Source organism: Rhinatrema bivittatum, chromosome 1, assembly GCF_901001135.1.
Source record: "Rhinatrema bivittatum chromosome 1, aRhiBiv1.1, whole genome shotgun sequence".
NCBI lineage: Eukaryota > Metazoa > Chordata > Amphibia > Gymnophiona > Rhinatrematidae > Rhinatrema > Rhinatrema bivittatum.
Genome location: NC_042615.1, coordinates 411,624,697 through 411,647,015, shown reverse-complemented (window position 1 = coordinate 411,647,015; position 22,319 = coordinate 411,624,697). Strand labels below are relative to the sequence as shown.

Sequence of the window (22,319 nt, the reverse complement as noted above, 5' to 3'; positions counted from 1 at the left end):
ACAAATAATTGTTCCAGGGAAAGCCCTAGAACCGGGTACTCACTCCTCAAGGGCCTAAGCCTTTCCAGCTCCTGAGCTTCCCTTCAGGTCATCTAGTTCTGTTCATGAACCTTGTCTACTCTACCTATTCATTTTCTACAGTTTCTCAACAGCTCAGCCAGCCTGGATCATGGTTCCAGTGCCTGAGGGACTACAGCCCTGCTGGGCATATCAGCTCACTACTGCCACCTCTGGTGGTTTCAAAAACCTGTTTAATAAAAGAGTGTGTGTCTGTCTCCATACTCAAGCCTAGCCAAGTGGTCCCTCTCAGGATATCCTCCCGGGGCATGGTCATCTGCCACTGGCCCAGGGATTCACCACTACTATCTCAGATTCATAACAGATTGCTAATTACCAGCATAGCGGAATATAATTGAATCTGAGACACTACAAGATAGCTGACTCCTCTTTCTTAGGAGCCATTCATTCGATTGCTCCTCCCATCACGCCAGCTTTCTTAACAGATATAACAGATTGCTACTCCTCACGGAGAACCTTAACAGTTCGCTAACACACTAGCAGAATTTCTAACAGATTTATAACAAATACCATGCCATTTTACATTCTTAAATGACTGGCTGCATAAAAGGCAAAACAGTCCATGCTTTATGGGGCCCACAAATTATTCCGGTAAGGCAATAAAGCGGGGCAAGTTCTAGCCAATATGGTCCGAATCGCTCAAGGGAAAACCTATATTGCGAAGCTTAAAGATGGCAAGGGGAACCCCATTCACAAAATACGCAGCCTTTAGGTTATTCTATGAACAGTTGTATAAGGATGACAGAGCAGGGGGTGCGGAACAGGAAGCAGAGTTTTTTTAAGGATATCATCCTTCCAAAAATTTCCACTGTGCAACTAGATGCACTTAATGAGCCCATTAGCTCAATCGAGCTTCTCAATGCCATTAAATCTAGTAAGAAGAGTAAGGCACCTGGCCCGGATGGCTTTAGTGCTGAATATTATAAAGGCCTCATAAATCAAATTACCCCAGATCTCCTTAAATTCTATCAAGATGTCCAGCAGCGTAGACAATTCCCTCCTGAGTTAACTAGGGCTTACTTCACAGTGCTAGAGAAGCCGGGTAAGGATCCGGCGTTCCCTGCATCGTATAGACCGATTTCCTTGCTTAACTTTGAAACTAAATTATTTGTGAAGATTATGGCAGATAGGCTAAGCTTTGTCTTCCCCTCTCTCATTACACAGAATCAGGTGGGTTTTATGAAAGGGAGGTCGGTGAGCACGAATATCACAAAGTTGCTCACTGCGATAGAAGAGTGCAAAGCCAAAGGAACCCCAGCTATGATAGTGGGATTTGACTCTGAAAAGGCTTTTAACAGAGTGTCATGGCCATATTTATTTTCAGTGTTGGACAGGCATGGTTTCCAGGGAGCCATAGTACATAGTATAGAAATGCTGTGTAACAACCCAAGCTCAGCAATCATAACTAATGGACATAACTAATGGACTCCCGGAGGGAGACGTAAATCCCCACGTGCCAGCGGGCAGCTAGCGCGCCGGGATGCGACCTGGGGGCGGGTCCGGAGGGCGCGGTCACACCCCCGGACCGCCCTGGGCCGTAACCACGCCCCCGGGCCCGCCCCGAAACGCTACGTCCCGCCCCGAAAATGCCGCGCGGACCGGGCCCCGCCCCCCGACTCGCCCCCGACACGCCCCCCCTCGGAAAACCCCTGGACTTACGCGAGTCCCGGGGTCTGCGCGCGCCGGTAGGCCTATTGAACATAGGCGCACCGGCGAGCAGGGCTCTGAAAATCCGCCCCAAAGTGTACAAGAGGCGTGGACACTTAAATACCATCCTAGAAGCACAGTCCAGATGTATTCCACACATTAAGAAAGGTGGAAGGAAGGTAAAATGATTACCGGTATGGTTAAAAGGTGAGGTGAAAGAGGCTATTTTAGCCAAAAGATCTTCATTCAAAAATTGGAAGAAGGATCCAACAGAAGAAAATAGGATAAAGCATAAGCATTGGTAAGTTAAATGTAAGACATTGCTAAGAGAGAATTTGAAAAGAAGTTGGCCGTAAGGACAACAGTAAAAACTTTTAAAAATATATCTGAACAGAAACCTGCGACGGAGTCTGTTGGACTATTAGATGATCAAGGGGTTAAAGGAGCACTTAAAAATAAGGCCATCATGGAAAGATTAAATGATTTATTTGCTTCGGTGTGTACCGAAGAGGATGTTGGGGAGTTACCCGTTCTGGAGAAAGTTTTCATGGGTAATGATTCAGATGAACTGAACCAAATCACGGTGAACCTAGAAGATGTGGTAGGCCTGATTGACAAACTGAAGAGTAGTAAATCACCTGAACCAGATGATATACACCCCAGGGTTTGAAGGAACTCAAAAATGAAAATTCAGATCTATTAGTTAAAATTTGTAACCTACCATTAAAATAGGAAAATTGGTTCTTACCTGCTAATTTTCGTTCCTGTAGTACCACGGATCAGTCCAGACTCCTGGGTTTTGCCTCCCCTCCAGCAGATGGAGACAGAAGTTTTGACTGACTCTGCCCTATACTCTCAGGTGCCACCTACAGTCCGGCAGTATTACAATGTATCCAAGCAGAACATTTTAAAAACTACCATAACCAATAACTACTTTAATTCGAATTTTATCCCCATATGGACCGGGGAAAGAGAAAACCCTACACACACACACAATCTGGTCACTAACCCCAAGAAGGAGCAGAACCCGTGACAACTTTGAAAACTTTGAAAGTAGTCTGCAGAAAAAGATAAATAAGTACTGAACAAGCGGACACTCCATTATCCCTACACTGAAAAGGAGCTGGACTCTGGACTGATCTGTGGTATTACAGGAATGAAAATTAGCAGATAAGAACCAATTTTCTTTTCCTGACGTACCCAGATCAGTCCACACTCCTGGGATGTACCAGAGCTTTCCTACAACAGGGTGGGACTTCAGAGTCCCGCTCACTTCACACCTTCACCAAAACCACCAGAGCCTGGGGCCTGGACATCCAAAATGATAATGCTAGCAAAGGTGGTGCAAAGATTTCCAAGTAGCCTCCGCTACAAATTTCTTGCAGCGAAACTTGCGAACACCTGCCCCATGAGGTGGACTGTGAACGGGTTGAATGCGCTCGAAGGCCATGAAGGAGGTATGCCGAACCAATTGCCTCTTTCAACCAGCAGGCGATCATAGCTCTAGACGCCTTATGCCCTTTTCTGGGGCCACTCCACAATACGAAGAGATGGTCCGACATATGGAAGCTATTTGTAACCTCCAGATAATGCAATAGAACCCGATGCACATCAAGCTTCCTCAGATCCCTAGACTGGGGTTCAGAGTGGTCCAAACCCTGAAAGGATGGGAGTTCCCATCCTTTCAGGGTTTGGACCACTCTGATTCAAATGAAAGGAGGACACAACCTTTGGGAGAAAGGAAGGAACCGTCCGCAAAGAGACCCCCACATCCGTAATCCTTAAAAAGGCTCCCTGCAGGATAAGGCCTGAAGCTCCGACACCCGGCGGGCAGAGGACATAACCACCGGAAAGGACAGCCTCAACGTGAGATCCTTTAGTGTCGCCCTCTTCAGAGGCTCAAATGGTGCCGCACACAGAGCCTTGAGGACCAAATTTAGGCTCCAGGAAGGACAAGGATCCTTGACCGGGAAACTACAGACCAGTTAGCCTGATTTCAGTGCCAGGAAAAATAGTGGAAAGTGTTCTAAAGATCAAAATCATAGAACATATAGAAAGACATTGTTTAATGGAACAAAGTCAGCATGGCTTTACCCAGGGCAAGTCTTGCCTCACAAATCTGCTTCACTTTTTTTAAAGGGGTTAATAGGCATGTAGATAAAGGTAAACCTGTAGATGTAGTATATTTGGATTTTCAGAAGGCATTTGACAAAGTTCCTCATGAGAGGCTTCTAATAAAAGTAAAAAGTCATGGAATAGGTGGTAATGTATTTTCGTGGATCACAAACTGGTTAAAAGACAGAAAACAGAAAGTAGGATTAAATGGACAATGTTCTCAGTGAAAAAGAGTAAACAGTAGAATGCCCCAAGGATCTGAGCTAGGACCCGTGCTTTTCAATATATTTATAAATGTTCTGTAAAGGAATACGATGAGTGAGGTAATCAAATTTGCAGATGATTACAAAATTATTCAGAGTAGTTAAATCACAAGCGGATTGTGATAAATTGCAGGAAGACCTTGTGAGACTGGAAAATTGGGCATCCAAATGGCAGATGAAATTTAATGTGGATAAGTGCTAGGTGATGCATATAGGGAAAAATAACCCATGCTATAGTTACACAATGTTAGGTTCCATATTAGGAGCTACCATCCAGGAAAGAGAGCTAGACATCATAGTGGATAATACATTGAAATTGTTGGCTCAGTGTGCTGCCGCAGCCAAAAAAGCAAACAGAATGTTAGGAATTAATAGGAAGAGAATGGTGAATAAAATGGAAAATGTCATAATGCTTCTGTATCGCTCCATGGTAAACACAACCTGAATACTGTGTACAATTCTTGGTCGCCACATCTCAAAAAAGATATAGTTGTGTTGGAGAAGCTACAGAGAAGGGTGGCCAAAATGATAAACAGGATGAAACAGCTCCCCTATGAGGAAAAGACTAAAGAGGTTAGAGGGCTGTTCAGCTTGGAGAAGAGACGGCTGATGGGGGGATATGATAGAGGTATTTAAAATCATGTGAAGTCTAGAATTGGTAAATGAAAATTGGTTATTTACGCTTTCGGTTAATAGAAGGACTAGGGGGCACTCCATGAAGTTAGCATGTAGCACATTTAAAACTAATAGGAGAAATTATTTTCCACTCAACGCACAATTAAACTCTGGAATTTGTTGCCAGGGGATGTGGTTAGTGTAGTTAGTGTAGCTGGGTCTGAAAAAGGTTTGGATAAGTTCTTGGAGGAGAAGTCCATTACCTGCTATTAATCAAGTTGACTTAGAAAATAGCCACTGCTATTACTAGCATCAGTAGCATTGCATATACTTAGTTTTTTGGTACTTGCCAGGTACTTGTAGCCTGGATTGGCCACTATTGGAAACAGGATGCTAGGCTTGATGGACCCTTGGGTCTGACCTAGTATGGGCAATGTCTTAAGTTCTTATGCCTGGACCTGACCAAGTTTTGTCTGCTGTCTAGACATGATCACATCTGTTCTCAGCCTGTCCCAACCTTGGCCTGTCTCTGTCTATCCACTACCTGCCCTGACACCACTATGCTAGTGGACCTCTTGTTCTTGCTGTCTCTGCCCTAGGGACTCACCTAAGAGCTGCTGGCTGCCAGAACCCAGGGGCTCAACCTGCGGTGGAGACAGCTGGTATAGGTGAATCTCCAGTCTGTCCCACTACAGGGCACATTCACCAGCTGCTGGTGTACGCCTTGTAGGTTCGCTTACGAGACTGCGTCAACTACACATTGCATAACCTGAGGCTCATGCCAACCTTTATACATTTCTAACCTTGCTCCCAGTGAACACAGAAAGCAATGACACTGCCTCTGGTCTTTCAGTCTCAGTGGGTGAGACCACCTACTGCAGCAGAGAAAATCAGAAAAAGACCTCTGACAATGCCATTTTCAAGCTTACATCAGAAACCTTCTGTAAAGAAATTCTTCTCTGCAAAATCCAACAGGGAAAATTAAGTTTCTTGTAAATGTTCAGACCTTTCAGTGGGAGGAAATCAGTGTCACTTGATCCAGATGGCAACTATAAGCTAGTTAAAAAGATGCTTCACTGAGATTTCTCCTCCTTCTGGTCTCTTTGCCAACTTCTCCTGCCTCAGCTCTGACAAGGCTACTATGTCACACAGGATAAGAATTGGTTGCTATATTTAACAGTTAGTCCTTGTCACTTTCTGCTTGCTCAGTAGAGCCAAAGACTTGAATGGGAAATATAAAAAAATGAAATGAAAATTTTCATTTAAATTTGTGGACACCCTCTATTCATTTTGGAGATTCACAAATGGTATATACGTGGACCCATTTGTTGCATTTTATCCATTCATTTCAAACTAATGCACATTCCTAATGCCTTATGGTGTCAACTTTGTACCTGCAAAGTCTGGAGGAGCAAGTACCAGTGTCACCAAATGGACCCCAAATTTTAAAAGGAAAACTCCACAGGGAGTTTCTCTTTAAAATTTGCTTGTACTTTGGGCCTATAAGTAATCCAAATATTTTTAAAAAATGACTCCTTAAGTTTCTTAAGTCTATCTTTATATAATGAATACATAAATAGAACTATAATATGAAAAATTATGCAGTCAAAATAAAAGCTACAAACCTCTTCGGCTGAGAACTTGTCTCCTTGTGTCATGAGCATATTTTTCAAGCTGATGGATAAAAATAAATGAGATATTATGATTTACATATTGTTTTCGAATTAATATATTCAATGTGCAATATCTGAATAACTGATGTGAAAAAAGGCAATTTTCAAACTGCCTGCATTGCTTCAAATTCAGCAGGTACTTTAACCTTGATCTTTACACCACTTTTCAAAGGAAAGTTGCCCCAGGGAAAAGTACCCACAGAGATTTGCATCTGCTTTCTCTGCAGATATATTTCAAATTATTTACAGTAATTATATTGCATTGTCTGCTGCTATGAGTGTCTTTCTGATATAGTGACTATTTAAATCAAAATAAAAAAATAAACAATTATAAGGTGAATTTTAAAAGTAGTAAGTGTGCCCAAACCAGGAGATGGATGCATATATATCGTTTTTTTGGGGCCACCCAATTTTATAAAATGGCCACATGAGCACACAAGTACGACTGTATAAATATCTCACATAGGGGGGAAAAAAAGGGGTGGAATGTGGGTGGGGCATAGACATTCCAGGGGGGGGGGGGCGGCCAAGAGATATGCATGTATGTAGCTACGCAACTAGGCACATGTCCAGGTCCATTTGAACACAAAGTTACTTCTGCTATGAGTGATGTGTAAATCTGAAGAACATTATTTCTAGCCATCTATGAAGTTCTTGACAGCTCTGGGTTATTTGAGGGGAGTGCATGCTAAAGAACTAAGGGTGTCTTGAGGACCTAGCTGTAAACTGGGCAAACTGGTGGAGAATTTGTGAAACTTATGTCTTGGATGCGCACATGTTATAAAATTCCCTAACTTGTGTATCTCAAAGCCAACATTTCCCTGCTGTACATGCTTATAATAGGGAGCACACATATGCCTAGCCTATTTTATAACATGTGTGTGTACCTGCATGCAGGATATAAAATTGCAGTACATCCTGCAGCACACCCATATGCATGTGTATATGGGTGCCTGCACTCCTGTTTTAAAGTTACCGTCCCTATTCATGGTTTTGAAAATCCAAAATTATGTATGTTGTTTTCTCCTCTGACCTAGCTCAGCCCCAAGAATACCTCCACTATGATGTGAATAAGAGTACACAGGTTTTAGAACTATGCATCTACTTTTACCCACATACAGGGTGGGCAAATTATTTTAGCTTATTTAGGAAGGCAAAATGTTTTTTAAGTGTGGATATGCCTTTGAAAATTGCTATTTAAAGTCTCACGTTTTATGATGAAATTTATGCTTTCAGAGAAGCTGTCTTCCACAGTATCCCTTTCTGGAATAGTTGTATTTTAATTTCTTGCCTATAGGAATAATTTTTTTAAATGTTTATAGATATTTAAAGAGTTATGCAGCACTATTTTATCATAGATCTTTTTTTCTGTGAAGCAAAATATTAGATGTCAAATGTGGTACAACAAGCTGCCACATGTGGCCTGCTCTGGATGTCTACCAAAATGCCCAAAACAAATGCATGGACACTCAACTTGCAAGCAATAATGTATTTATTTATTTTCTAGGTCTCATAGTAAACACCCTTGCATCCTGTTTGGCAACAAGGCAAACCAGTGAGATTACAAGAGGAGTTATTATTTATTTACATACAGTATGCCTCTGCAACCAACAGCCTTCTTAGTTGTTCCTGTTACAGATGTTAATTTAAAGGTTGATGCTAGCTTCTTGTGGCTGATTGTTTTATTGCACTGTTTTTTACTTTTGTTACTTAGAATACATGGCACCAATTAACTAACAGTTTCATTGTCTTTATTTCTACATATGAAACATGGTGTAAGAAGTATTTATACCTGTATTGTTTCCCTTCATCTTAAGTAGAGAGTTTCTGAAGTACAGTGGGCTCAGGAACTTTGAGCAGAAGGCAAAGCCTGCAATGATATTGCTTAGCTTAGCATGTGCTCTTCTGGGTTTCTGCATCATAGCATTCTGATCCCCAAAGGCATGAAGGTATAAGGATGCTTTGAGAATGTTTTCTATGAAGCCAGATTAGTTTGTCAAATATGGTCTTATGGTGGTGGTAAAGAATGAAGCTAATTGCAGTACAATGAAATTGGCACTGATCAGACTTGTAAACCTGATGAAATGCTAAAAAATGTTAAAGGTTAAAAAGTATGTTAAAAATTAGGACTGAGGGTTTTTTCCTACCTTCTGGGCTCAATTTACAAGAAACCATATGACTAATAAGAATCCAGCTTTTTTAAACATGAGATAAAAATATGATGCTAACCAGTTGGAAAATGTTATACAGACTAGAACATAGGTACTGTACAGAGACCCTGGTTCACTGAGTCTCATGATTGGGATACGGCAATACTGGGCTATAACTTACTCAGAAAGGACAGAAAAGGGGGAGGAGTAGCTCTTTATGTCAAAAACAATATCCAATAATATTGTAATAACTGAAAAATATGATGTAATACCATTACACGTCAACAAAAAACATCATATGTGAAAACAAAATATTTTACTTAATATGAACGGAAATATCATAAATTGTTCTTTGTAGTAGCATTAGCTGTACAAGCTTTAAACAGTCTATAACATTAGGACTGTTATGCTCAATTTTTTAATCATTGATTTCCATTCATTATATGGTATAGTATGGGACACTTCACTTTAGCTTCAACTTATTTCTTGCCTTCTTTAGTGTCAAACCATAAAAAATTGTCTAGAGTCGCCGCTCTCCCCTGGAACTTTGCCCAAGAGCCACCACTCTTTTGTTCGGGAGCTGCCGCTCTGCTTGCTTTAACTTTGAAACAGGTTCAATACAATGAGAGCCGCCGCCGCTCTACTTGAGAGCCATCGCTCAGCTTTGCCCAACACGGCTCTTGTTTCGTGTGAATACTTCCTCAGGGGCCTGTGACAATATATATGTTTTTCTACAACAAACAAAAATAAAGCATTGTTTCTCATATCGTATTAATTATTTACCTTAAAGTTGAAATATTAAGTAATGCTTTGGTTAAATACGGTCCTTGCAACGTGGCGTGATTCTGTGTCCTCTTCTCAGGTTCAGCGTTTCCGTCAAGGATCCACCATTTTCTCTTTTTACCTTTTTTTTTTTTTTTTTAATAGTTTTAGCCTCACTTCAGTTACCACCAATCACAAAAAGTAGAACAGGAGCCAATCACGTTCATGTTTTTTTCAAATTAGGGACAGCCACTCCACACTATCATTCATGCCATAAGGTGATTGGGCGGATAGTTTAAATATCCACCACTGCTCTCTATAATTAAGTTGGTTTTGAAGATCTCCTCCTCGAGCGGAACTATGTAGTTGTTCCAAAATTGACCATTTTAATTGATCAAACGAATGATTGTATTGAACACAATGTTTGACCATTGGAGCCTCTAAGTTGCCAGTTTTCAACCGGCTGCGGTGTTCTCTAAGGCGCACTCTTACTTGTCTTTTGGTGTGACCTACTTACAGTTGTGGGCATGAACATTGAATTACATATGCCACATTTGTGGACTCGCAATCAGTGTTATGTTTTCTATTGAATATATCTCAAATCAATGGATGTTGCCATTGTTGACCACTGATTGTGTTTACACACATATCACACTTCCCGCATTGTTTATGTAAACCTGCATAGGTCTGTTTATTGATGCTCGATAGGGAAGCACGAACTACATAGTCCCGAATGTTTCTGTTTCGTTGATAAGAAATTAGCGGAAGATCTTGAAAGATATTTTGATGTAATTCTACAACGTGCCAATGGCGTCTAATGCTCTGTGCAATCAAAAAAGCTTTATCTGTGTGTTTCAAAACACAAACATCTGTGGAAGTTGATTTCTTTGATTGATATTGAAGGAGAGCTTCACGCGGGGAATAAAGTGCTCTCTTATATGCTTTATGAATCACCGGATAAGGATATCCCCGTTGAAAAAAATGTTTTCCATGAGATGTGCTTGCAATTTAAATTCTTCTGTAGTGGAGCACAGTCTTCTGATTCGAAAAAAATTGGCTTACCGGGAGTCCATCTTTAAATGCCCGAGGATGAAAGCTATGATACATAAGCAAATTGTTTCTCTCAATAGGTTTGTTTTGCATAGATGTCTGTATGGCTTGATGCTCTATAGAGATCAGGATATCCAAAAACACTATTTATTTCATACTTTGTTGAGGTAAATTTCAGATGATGGTCGATGGTGTTCATCCATTCCAAAAATTTATTCAAAGTGGCTTCATCAGATGTCCAAAAAAATAAAAGATCTTCAATATACCGAATCCAAAATAAAATTTGAGCAAAACTTGGAGAAGAATAAATGTATAGTCGTTCCAATCGGTCCATGACTAAATTAGCTATGGAAGGTGCTGCTGAAGACCCCATAGCAATACCATGGATTTGCAAATAAAAATTGTTATTGAACAAAAAATAATTGTTTTTAAGGACTAATTTTGCCAATTCCATTATGAATCGAAGAGGAATTCTTTCAGTGAGCATTGATGAACTTAAAAATTCATGAATGACTTCCAAAGCGATATCCTGAGCAATGTTGGTATAAAGAGATGTAACGTCCATCGAAACCATTATCAGTGTAGGAGGTAATTGAACAATATTTTCCAATTTCTTCAACACTTGAGTAGTGTCCTGGACAAAAGATCTCATGTTTTTAACATGCGGTTGAAGAAATTTGTCCAGAAAAATTGCTAACGGTTCTAATAAAGAGCCAATACTTGTTCTGGTGGGTCCGCTGAAGGACCTGTTCAGTAGATCCCTGTTAACAGGAGTGGTCCTGCAAGATTGTAGAAGAGCGGTGGTGGTCCCGCTTCATAACAGTGGGAGCAAAGAGAAGGCTGGAAACTACAGGCCAGTTAATCTCCCCTTGTAGTGGGAAAATTAATGGAGACTCTGCTGAAGGAAAGGATAATGAACTATCTGCAATCCAGTGGGTTGCTTGACCTGAGGCAGCATGGATTCACTAGGAGAATCTGTCAGACAAATCTGATTGATGTTTTTAATTGAGTGACTAGAGAACTGGAGCAGGGAAGAACACTGGAAATGATTTACTTGAATTTAGTAAACCTTTTGATACGGTCCCACATAGGAGACTCATGGACAAAATAAGAAGCTTGGGAAAAGGTGCCAAGGTAGTAGCCTGGATTACAAACTGGTTGACTTACAGGAGACAGTGTGTAATGGGGAATGGAATCTACTCTGAAGAAAGAAGGGTGTTAAGTGGAATGCCACAGGGATTGGTTTTGGGACCAATTCTGTTCCATATCTTTATGAGCGACATGGCGGAAGGGATAGATGGTAAAGTTTGTCTCTTTGTGGATGATACTAAGATCTGCAACAAAGAAGTAAAAAGAATAAAAAGTAATTTAAGAAAGCTTGAAGAGTGCTTGAAGATTTGGCAGCTGGGATTCAATGCCAAGAATTGCAGTCATGCATCTGGGGTGCGGCAATCCAAAAGAGCTGTATGTGATGGGCGGTGAAAGATTAATGCAATTGGACTGGAAGAAGGACCTTGCTGTGATAATGTCTGATGATCTGAAGACAGTGAAGCAATGTGACAAATTGATCGCTAAAGCCAGAAGAATGCTAGGCTGCATAGAGAGAGGAATAACCAGTAAGAAAAAAAGAGGTAATGCCCTTGTACAGGTCCTTGGTGAGGCCTCAACTGGAGTACTGTATTCTTTACTGGTACCCGCATCTCAAAAAGGATAATGCCAGGATAGAGGTGATCCAAAGAAGAGCGACCAAATTGGGGAGGGGTTAGCATCAGAAGACTTATGAGGAGAAGCTGAAGGATATAAATATGCATACCCTGGAAGAGAGGAGGAGCAAAGGAGATATGATATAAACCTTCAGATACCTAAAATGTTTTAATGATGCACAGGCATCAAACCTTTTCCATTGGAAAGAAATCAGTAGAACTAAAGGTCATAAAATGAAACTCCAGGCAGGATGACTCAGAATCAATGTCAGGGTGGTGAATGCCTAGAATGCCCTTCTGGAGGAGGTGGTGAAGAAAAAAACATTGAAGGAATTCAAAGGGGCATGGGATAAACACTATGGATCACTAAAGGCTAGAGGATGGAATTAAAGAAAAGAGTGCATGGGGGTAACTGGCTTAATGCAACTCCATCATTGCTCTTTCCTTCAGCAGCAGTGGGAAAAGGGGAATTGATTTCAGACAGCAACCAAAGTGGGCCCCGACTTTTATGGTCTGAAGAATAAATAAACATGGGGTAACTTGCTGATGTGGCTTTTACTATCCTTATTCATTAAGCTTGATACTTTTGATGGGCTCCATCATTGTTCTCTGCTCCAAGGCATGGGTTAGCGAAAATTGGATTCAGCATCTGAGGGCCCTGACGTTTATGGTCTGGGAAACTGATAAGCATGAGGGTAACCTGCACAGTGCAGCAGATACTGGCTTAAGCTTGCTGGGCAGACTGGGTGGATCATTTGGTCCTTTTCTGCCATCATTTCTAATTTTCAAACTAACTCATTGGTGTGTAAGTTTAGGGGAAGTGACATATTTAACTGCCTGAAACAGCTTGGGAGCTCTGAACTAAGGGTTTACTTTGCATTGTTTGGTAAGCTGCATTATGCTCCTATTATGAGGTATCTTATAATAAAAGACCAAAGATTTTCGCTTACTGACTGTTGGCATTTAGTATTTGCTAGTGCCCACAACATTTTTAGTGATCCATATAAGACATGGAGCTAGTGTGGCATTCCTATTGGTGAATAAAGACTTGTTCCTTACCTTGCACCCTTGATGCAGAGCCCCTTGTTTCCATTCCATCCCACACTTAAGGAACTGCACTGATTTGAGCATTTATAGCATACTGGCAAGTAAGAGAAATTTCTGTTTGATTTGGTTTTAGGTTTTGTTTAGTGCTTGTGCTTATTTAGAGTAGATTTACCTCAAATTATATCTAGAGCATTGGGGTTCCACTGCCTGGTTGCAGTTGGTTACAGTTACCTCTAAATTTTACCTCTGGAAGACTTCCTCTGAGACAGGTAACAGGGGCTAGTATTTGATTAAGGGAGCCTAGGCATAGTGTTATGTAAAATCTCAAATCATCCAGGCAGAAAATGCATGCTTTTAAACGTGGGAGTGTTCTGTTGTTTGCAGTTGCAGATGTAAAACTGCTTGACTGATTTTCTGTAGTGAATGAGAAATCACTTGTGTGTTTTGTGTATAGTGCTTTTATCAATCTTGGATAATGAATGAGTGAGCCAATTTGTGTTTAATTGTCCTTTGGAGTCATGGTTCTTCCTCCTATAAGCTCATGATAAGCTTATTGCACAGAGAGCAATATTTGTGTCTGCTGTTATAAAGATTTATTATATTTTCATGTCTGTCTTTGTTGGCTTGGTTCAATTTTACCTACTTTTAAGTGTGTTTCCCCCCTTTGTTCTTCATGTGTCAGCGCTAGTGAAATCAGGTGTGGAGTATCTACAAGAATTGATGGATTTTAATAGCTATGCTCTGTATGTGTCAACAGGGAAATGAAACGTGTGTATTTTTTTTAATAGTATATTGAGTTATTTTCTGGGTGATATTGTAAAAATATTCTTTGTCATTTTTTCATTTTCTGTGTTAAGCAAGCTGGAAAAAAAAAAAACATTTCAGGTTTTTCCTCTAATGCCTGCTCCTGCTGGCCTTCAACCTTCATTCACATTTTTCCTCTATCTCTGTGTTGGTTTTTTTCCTTTCCTTTTCTTGAAAGCTAGTTAACTACTTCTCGTTTGTGTTCAGATACATTCTTACTGGGAATTACTATAAGAACATTAGACCTATACTTTGTAACTTATATTTGAGATTTTTTTTTTGCCAGTCTGTATCTAAATTCCTTAAGAAACATATTAAAAATATGACTGTTATGCATTAGAAAGATAGATCTAAAATACAATATAGAAATAGTTTACCCAGTCATAGAAACAAATATAAGATTGGATTTGAAACAGCTTTTAAAACATATGAGATAACTGAAGTTCTGGTAAGAAGAGGATCATCTTGCTGGTGGTTAAAAAGAATGGGTAAGTACTGCTTAGGGATATTTTTTAACCTAAAAATTTTGGGGAGAAGTAAACTATTTGGGTATATTTAGTGTGTTTGTGTGTGTATTAAATAGTTACTCAGAGGGTAGGCAAAAACCAGAGGTTTGTGTGTTTGCTTTTCTTCTTTCCCCTCTCCAACCATCCCTAGTTCATCCTTTTATTTATAGGTAGGTGACACTTTCACACTTAAAAAAGAAATTACAGACTTTTCACTTAAATTCAGATATTCCCCATGCCTTATCAAGTTTAATCATTTCCTTGTAGGTCACTACCAGATAAATAGTAAATAAATTAATACATTTAAAGGACCCTAATTGTATACATTCCTAATCCCATAGCAACATAAACTTAATTAGGAACTGAACAAATTTAAGATGAAGACAGTCTAGCAGCAAGGTGGGGAGGGGGGCCTTCCAGTATTTTGCATCGAGTGTCACACATATGATTTTTTACCAGCTGGTGAGAGGTTGTATGTGTGCACCCAGTGCAAAGAGCTTTCGTCTCTCAGAGAATGAGTGTGGAGCCTAGAGTGGCAGATCTGAAGGAGCTGAGACAGACAGAGAGTTATACAGATGAGACCTTCAGGGACATAGTAGCCAAGTCCCAACTCCAGTCTGGCATCCCTGGTGCTGCTTTGAAGTAAGAAGGTCTCCTGGTCAGAATGCATCAACCTGGTATAGCAGGAAATGATCCTGTAGCATGGACTTGTTCTCCAGGGTGGTGCATTGTCCTCTTGCACAGAGAATGTTTCCAAGGGATACTGCTCAGGAAAGAAGGGTTAGGTCAGCCATCCTAGTTGGTGATTCATTTATTAGGCATGTAGACAGATGGATGGCTGGTGGGCATGAGGATCGCATGGTAACATACCTACCTGGTACAAAGGTGGTGGACTTCACGCATCACCTAGATAGGATTTTATGGTACATGTGGGCATCAATGACATAGAAAATGTGGGAGGGATTTTCTGGAAGCCAAATGTAGGTAGAAAGTTGAAATCCAAAATCTTCAGGGTAGCATTCTCTGAAATGATCCCTGTTCCACGTGTAGGTCCCCAGAGGCAGGCAGAGCTCTGGAGTCTCAATGCATGGATGAAACAATGGGGCAAGGAAGAGGGATTCAGTTTTGTAAGGAACTGGGGAACCTTTTAGAGAAGGAGGAACCTTTTCTGAAGGGTGGATCCAGGCTGTTGGCGCTAACTTTTAAAAAGGAGATAGAGCCGCTTTTAAAGCAGAACAAAGGGGAAAGCCGATAGTCACTCAGCAGCGCATGGTTTGGAGGGAGTTATTTTTGAAGGATACTAATGAAGCATTAGAGTTAGGGCATCCCAACAGTGAGGTTTCAATAATAAGAAAGGTAGTCCAAGTGCCTATAATTAAAGACTCACCTGAGCTAAAATATTTCAATTATCCCTGTTAACTAAAAAGCAGAATGTTAATACAAACAAAAAACATACTTGGGGCAGAAGAGAGTCCAAACTGGAGTACCTTGTATTGGTAATGCTGATTCCCAACTTGGAAACATAGGTGTCACCAGAAATTCTTGTGGATGGGAATGTGTATGTATGCATCTTTTAGGTCTAGAGAGCACATCCAATCGCTGGACTGCAGGAATGGGAGTACTACCTTCAGAGAAGTCATTTTGAATTTGTGCTTTGTAAGATGTTTGTTTAGGGATCGAAAATCCAGTATGGGATTAAGTCCTCCTATTTTCTTGGGAATGAGGAAGTATTGGGAGTAGTATCCCTTTCCTAGTTGAGAAGGGGGAAAGGGCTGGATTGCTTTCTGTTGAAGAAGCGATTTTATTTCTTGTTGGAGTAAGGGATTCCTGGAATGAGATGGTCTGCGTTTTACCTGATGAAGCAATATGGGAAGATGGTTGAATTGTAGTTTGTAACCTTTTGTAGTTTGTAACCTTTTTGTTGAGAGCCCATTGGTCCATAGTCATTTCTGACCGCTTATAATGGAAAAAGGAAATTCTACCCTGACATGGCGAATTGTTGTGGCACATAGAGTTAAAAACTTTGTTTTGTCTGAGATTGAATTTGTTGAATTTTTTTGTGACCTTTGGGCTCTTTGGTAACTTCTTTGTGGCTGCTATTTAGGTTGCGGACTCATTTGCTGGTAAGTTGGTGGTCTGTAGTGCTGGTAGTATGGTTGGTACAACCTATATGGTCTTTGATAGTAATACCCAGGGCCGGAGGAACCACTAGGTGAGCCAGGCCTGTGCATAAGGTGCCTTGATTTAGGGAGTGCCGTGGCAGGTGGCAAAATTTTGGAAGGGCAAAAAGTGCCCTTTCAAAATTCTGCCAGCCCCCGCCTTACCTTTCCACCCTCCCAACGCCCCCCTTGTGGTCCAGCGGAGGGCCCAGGAGCAATCTGCCACTCCCGGGGCCTCAGCTTCCACTAAGCAAAATGGCGCTGGTGGCCTTTAGCCCCTACCATGTGACAGGGGCAAACCAATGGCACCGGTAGCCCCTGTCACATGGTAGGGGCTAAAGGCCACCGGCGCCATTTTGGTTAGTGGCAGCCGAGGCCCCGGGAGCAGCAGATCACTCCTGGGCCCCCACCTGGACCACCAGGTATTTTGTAAGTTTTCTTTGGGGGGGGGGGGGGGGGGGGGAGGAGGAGTCAGGGCTGCAGCTGGGGGCGGCACAAGGCTGAAGGAGCCTAGGGGCGCCGAATCCCCTTGCACCAGCCCTGGTAATACCCCCGATTGTACTAGTTGTAGTATTTCTGGAGGTGCTATGACTGTCAGAAGGAGATGATGGGGATTGAACTGCTATGTCTTGTTCTTTTATCTGTGATACTGGTTCCCTGAACTTTTCTCCCAAGTGATTATCTGCTCTGCAGGGTAAATTGGCTAGTTTTTCATGTACATCTTCCCTTATGCTGCTAGTACATAGCTATGCCATCTAGCTGCTATGGAGACTGCCGATGAACAGGCAGAAGTGTCAAAGGCCTCATACACCATCCTCAAAAGGTGTCACAATCCTTCCTGAAGGTCCTGGAAGGGTTGTGGAAGCCTTGCATCTCCCTTTAATGATACAAAAGATGAGTTCAGTCGTTATACACATTCGTATACATACTATGCTATATAAAATTGCTGCTGAATACGGCCATTTAGCATGGAATTTTAAAGTAATTTGTAGCCAAACTCATCCAACAGCTTATCGCTGCCTGGGAGAGTATTTGAATGCAGTCTGGCTTTTTTCCCCTTTTCATCGCTGAATACCCTACTACTGAATTGTGTAGAATTTGTACGTTAGTGTGGTATGTTGAATTCTGCATTTTATACTTTAAATCTAATTTTCTAGATGCTGGTGTTATTAAGTAGGGTGCATCACAGGCTTTATCCATTACGGCGTTGAATATCTTATGGGAAGGGAGTGCAGTTTGTTCAGCCAGAACTTCTAATATCGTTAATTTGCCCATTTTCTGACCTAGAATCAGGCATTTTATGGGTTTCTACATTTAGAATGGATCCTAGTTTTTCTAAAAATTTTGATTAGGTTAGATCCTCTGGTGGTGAGGAAAGCTGTGGATGTTCTTTCGGGGGGTCAGATGGTATTATTAGGGCTCCTGTCCGTGGGTCGCCATGGCCAGGCCCCCTTACCTCTCTCGGAGGATGTGTAAGGCAACCCTTCTCCTTGGCGGGCCGGGGCGGCCTACCCCCGAGTCCCGCGGCAGCAGCCTGCCCACTCGGCCCTGGATACCGCCAACTCAGCCTCCGCGTGCACCTCACTAGGCACACTCACTTCTCTCCCCTTCTTAAAGGGGCCGTGGTGGGAAACCTCTCCGCGGCCCTGGGAGATGACATCACTGAGCCTGGGTATTTAAACCCAGGTCAGACTTCAGCACCTTGCCTTAGCAACAAGTCCTGCTCCTTGGTGAGTGCGTTGTTGCTAGTTCCTGCTTCCAGTCTGTGTTATTGATCCTGTGTTCCAGTTCGTGTCCCTGATCCTGAGTCCCAGTTCATCTTCTTGTTCCTGTGTCTTCATTCCGTCTCTATTCCTGCACCTGTCCTTGGACTGACTTCCTGGTTTTGACTTCTGCTTGGCTTTCGGACTCCGCTTCTTCGCTGCCTGCCCTGACCTCTGGCCTGTTTCATCAGCTTGCTCCTTCGCTGCCTGCCTTGACCTCCAGCCTGCCTCACCGTTCTACCACTTCGCTGCCTGCCATGACCTATGATTCGTTCCTGGTCTTACCTGCTTGCTGCCAGCCTCTACCCGGTCTGCCTGACACCATCTTGCTTACTTCTGGACAACTCCTCGGGAGTGACCTGTGCCTAAGTCCTGCTGGTACCCAAGGGCTCAACCTGAGGAGAACGTGGGCTGGTATAGGAGAAGCTCCTGTTGGGTCCTCCCCATCTGTACCGCCTCCCGACGATGAGGATCACTGGGGGCTTGCCCTTGGTGGTGACTCCACCCTCATCGTGGCTCAAGGGTCCACAAGCCTAACAGTTTGCCAAGACCATGGGCCCGGAGGACTGAATGGTCTTCAAGCCATTCCCAGGCTAGCTCAGCACCTACAGCAACAGCAGCATTGCCTGGACGACCTGACGACCACGGTAGAGCGCCTAGCCAATTGGATGGGCTCAGCACCGATGCCCATCACTCCTCCAACCGCACCTGCAGCAGCACCGGTTCACGCTGCTCCCCTTCATCTTCCGGAACCTCCTCGCTATGCCAGAGACCCCAAGCAGTGCCATGGCTTCCTGAACCATTGCTTTATGCATTTCTCCTTGCAACCAGCTCAATTCACCAATGACCAGGTCAAAACCACCTTTATTTTGTCCTTGCTGGATGTCAAGGCCCTTGCGTGGGCCTCTCCCCTGTGGGAACGCTGGGATTCCCTTCTCGCGGACCTTCCTCGTTTTGTACAGACCTTCAAACAGGTCTTTGCTGAACCTGGTCGAAACTCTATGGCCACCTCCAACCTCCTGCATCTTTGTCAGGGATCACGCCCACTGATGGACTGTGCCGTGGATTTCTGCACTGTGGCCTTGGAACTGGGATGGCGCGAGGACAGTTTACACTGTATCTTCCTTGAGGGCCTGTCCTCGAGAATCAAGAATGAGCTTGCAGCTCAAGACCTGCCGGATGACTTGGAGGTTCTCATCGATCTTTCGGGACGAATCGACCACCGCCTTCAGCAGCACCTCCAGGAACTGAAGCCAGGTCATAAGCCAATCTCACTGGCGCCTTCCTTCTCCCGACCTTTGGTTCCATCACCTTCCTTGGAATCAACTCAGAATCGAGCAGAGGAACCTATGCAGGTCAGTCGTAGCCATCTTACTCCAGAGGAGAAACAATGCTGCTGGTCTTTAGGGCTATGCCTCTATTGCGCAGGTTAGGGACACATGTTGGCCCAGTGCCCTGAAAGGCCGGGAAACTCCCAAGCCCAGGCGTCATGGGGGAGATGACCCTAGGCTGTATAAGTCCTGCTCCCCAATGTACCGCGCCAGTAACACTTCTCTACCCCGAGGGCTCGTTTTGCACATTGGCCTTCATTGACTCCGGAGCCGGGGGGAATTTCATCCTTTCGAATCTTGTCGAACAACTGAGGCTCCCCGTCATTGCCAGGACACCACTACTCATCTCCTCCATCCAATGGGACCCGTTACCAGGTCGGATAACTCATGTCTCTGCACTGGTGAGACTTTGTACCGGGGTCCTGCATGAGGAGGATATCTCATTCCTCATATTGGAGAAAGCAATACATCCTGTGGTCCTGGGGCTCCTGTGGTTCCCATGGCTTCAGAAACACTCACCCCATATCGACTGGGAGACACTGCAACTGGCCTCCTGGGGGCCCGCATGTCACACAACTTGTCTCCGTGACTTATCTCAACTCCGTCTTCTGCTCACCACGACCTACTCGGCTCTGCCTACTCAGTTCGCCAATTACACGGATGTGTTTTCCAAAGAAAAAGCAAAGACACTCCCCAAACACCGTTCGTTTGACTGCGCCATAGACCTCCTCCCGAGCACCCCCCCCCCCCCCGAGGTCGGGTATACCCGTTATCTCTGTCCGAGACTCAAGCTATGTCACTATATATTCGGGAGAATCTCAACCCAGGTGCTGGGTTCTTCTTTGTGCCAAAAAGGATGGCACGTTGAGACCCTGTGTGGGGATTAGGAGCTTGGCCACCTGGCAGGCCACGTCAGTGGCTAAAAATCTATCGCCACGTCTAACGGTCTTTTTCTTGGGCCTACGCTTAGTGCAGAGAAAATGTCATGTTCCAACCGCAGCAAGCTTTAGCAAGTAACAACCTTCATCTGCCACTAGCTAACAGGAAATCAGTCTGCAGTAAACATATCTAGTGCAAGCTTTTGCAGCCCCTAGAACAGCTCATGGCCTACTTGCCTTTATGTGGTTTTCACACCTAGATAGTTCAGTACAACTGCCTCACGACCAGCTAATGACCTCCCCCCTCCCTGCCTGAAGACTGACCGCTTGCACCTACTGCCCACTTGCGCCTACTTAGTAAAAGGTCAGCACAAACATTTATGGTGGAAAAACACTGTAGCAGCAAAACATATGACGTATGTATCCTATGCTATGCTATGTAATCATTTACAATAAAAGGAGAGGCTTCCCAGAAGCCGGGAAGACGCTTCACCATGAATACTGTCTGAGGTGTCTTCATTGCTGCTAAACCTTGCTGCTGCTACAACCCTGCATAGACTACCAAGGGCTAAATGCCATCACCCGTAGGAACAGATATCCACTCCCTGGAGTTATTGGATCACCTCCAGGGGGGGGGGGCGAAGATTTTTCCAAACTGGACCTCCATGGGGCATATAATCTGGTCCGCATCAAACCTGGTGATGAGTGGAAGACCGCCTTCAACACACGTGATGGGCACTATGAATATTTAGTGATGCCCTTCAGCCTATGTAATGTCCCAGCGGTCTTCCAAAACCTCATGAACGAGGTCTTCTGTGATATGCTTAATACCAACGTCATAGTCTATCTTGATGACATCCTCATCTACTCGAGGGATCTACCCACACACTGTCTGGAGGTCCAGTGGGTACTAAAATGCCTATGGGAACATCGACTTTTTGCCAAGCTAGAGAAGTGCCTTTTTGAATGGAAATCCCTTCCCTTTCCGTGCTTCATAGTCTCCGCTGAGGGATTCCATATGGAACCGGAGAAGATCTCCTGTATTCGGGACTGGCCCCAGCCTTTGGGGCTCTGCAATCTCCAATGTTTCCTTGGCTTCGCCAATTTTTATAGACACTTCATTCCCCGATATTCACACCTAGTGGTGCTTCTCACCGCCCTAACAAAGAAGGGAGTCGACGTGAGGCATTGGCCGTCTGAGGCAGTCTCTGCCTTCAAAGGATTGAAATGAGCCTTCCTTCAGGAGACCTGTCTCCGACATCCAGATCAAACATGGCCATGTCATCGTCGAAGTGGATGCATCAGACATAGCGGTTGGGGCTGTTCTCAGCTAGCACTCCAGCAATGGAAACCTACTACCTCAAGTCCCACTGTCACTCCTTGGACCTTGGGCAAGTCACTTTACCCTCCATTGCCTCAGATACAAAACTTAGATTGTAAGCCTTCTGTGGATAGACAACTACCTACAGTACCTGAATGTAAACCGATGTGATATCTTAGATTGAATGTCTGTATATAAAAAATAATAAATAAATAAATACCTTGCTCCTACTTCTCTCGCAAGTTCACACAGGCAGAGAGAAATTACAGCATTGAAGACAAGGAGCTATTGGCCATTAAGATGGCCTTCGAAGAATGGCAACAATGGCTTAAGAGGGCGCAACACCCTATTACAGTTTTTACTAACCATAAAAACCTGGAATACCATAGAAACATAAAAATGACGGCCGAAGAAGACCAAACAGCCCATCCAGTCTGCCCAGCAAGCTTTCGCA

General features: G+C 43.3%; 1 protein-coding gene across 1 annotated transcript in view; it reads right to left on the bottom strand.

The window, feature by feature from the left end:
• The window catches only part of MYL5 (myosin light chain 5), a 185,486-nt gene that overhangs the window by 9,189 nt on the left and 153,978 nt on the right, over window positions 1-22,319 (bottom strand). The window contains exon 6 of the mRNA XM_029602476.1: window positions 6,344-6,392. Within this exon, the coding sequence (XP_029458336.1) occupies window positions 6,344-6,392 (49 nt within the window). The remainder of the gene's footprint in view (window positions 1-6,343; window positions 6,393-22,319) is intronic.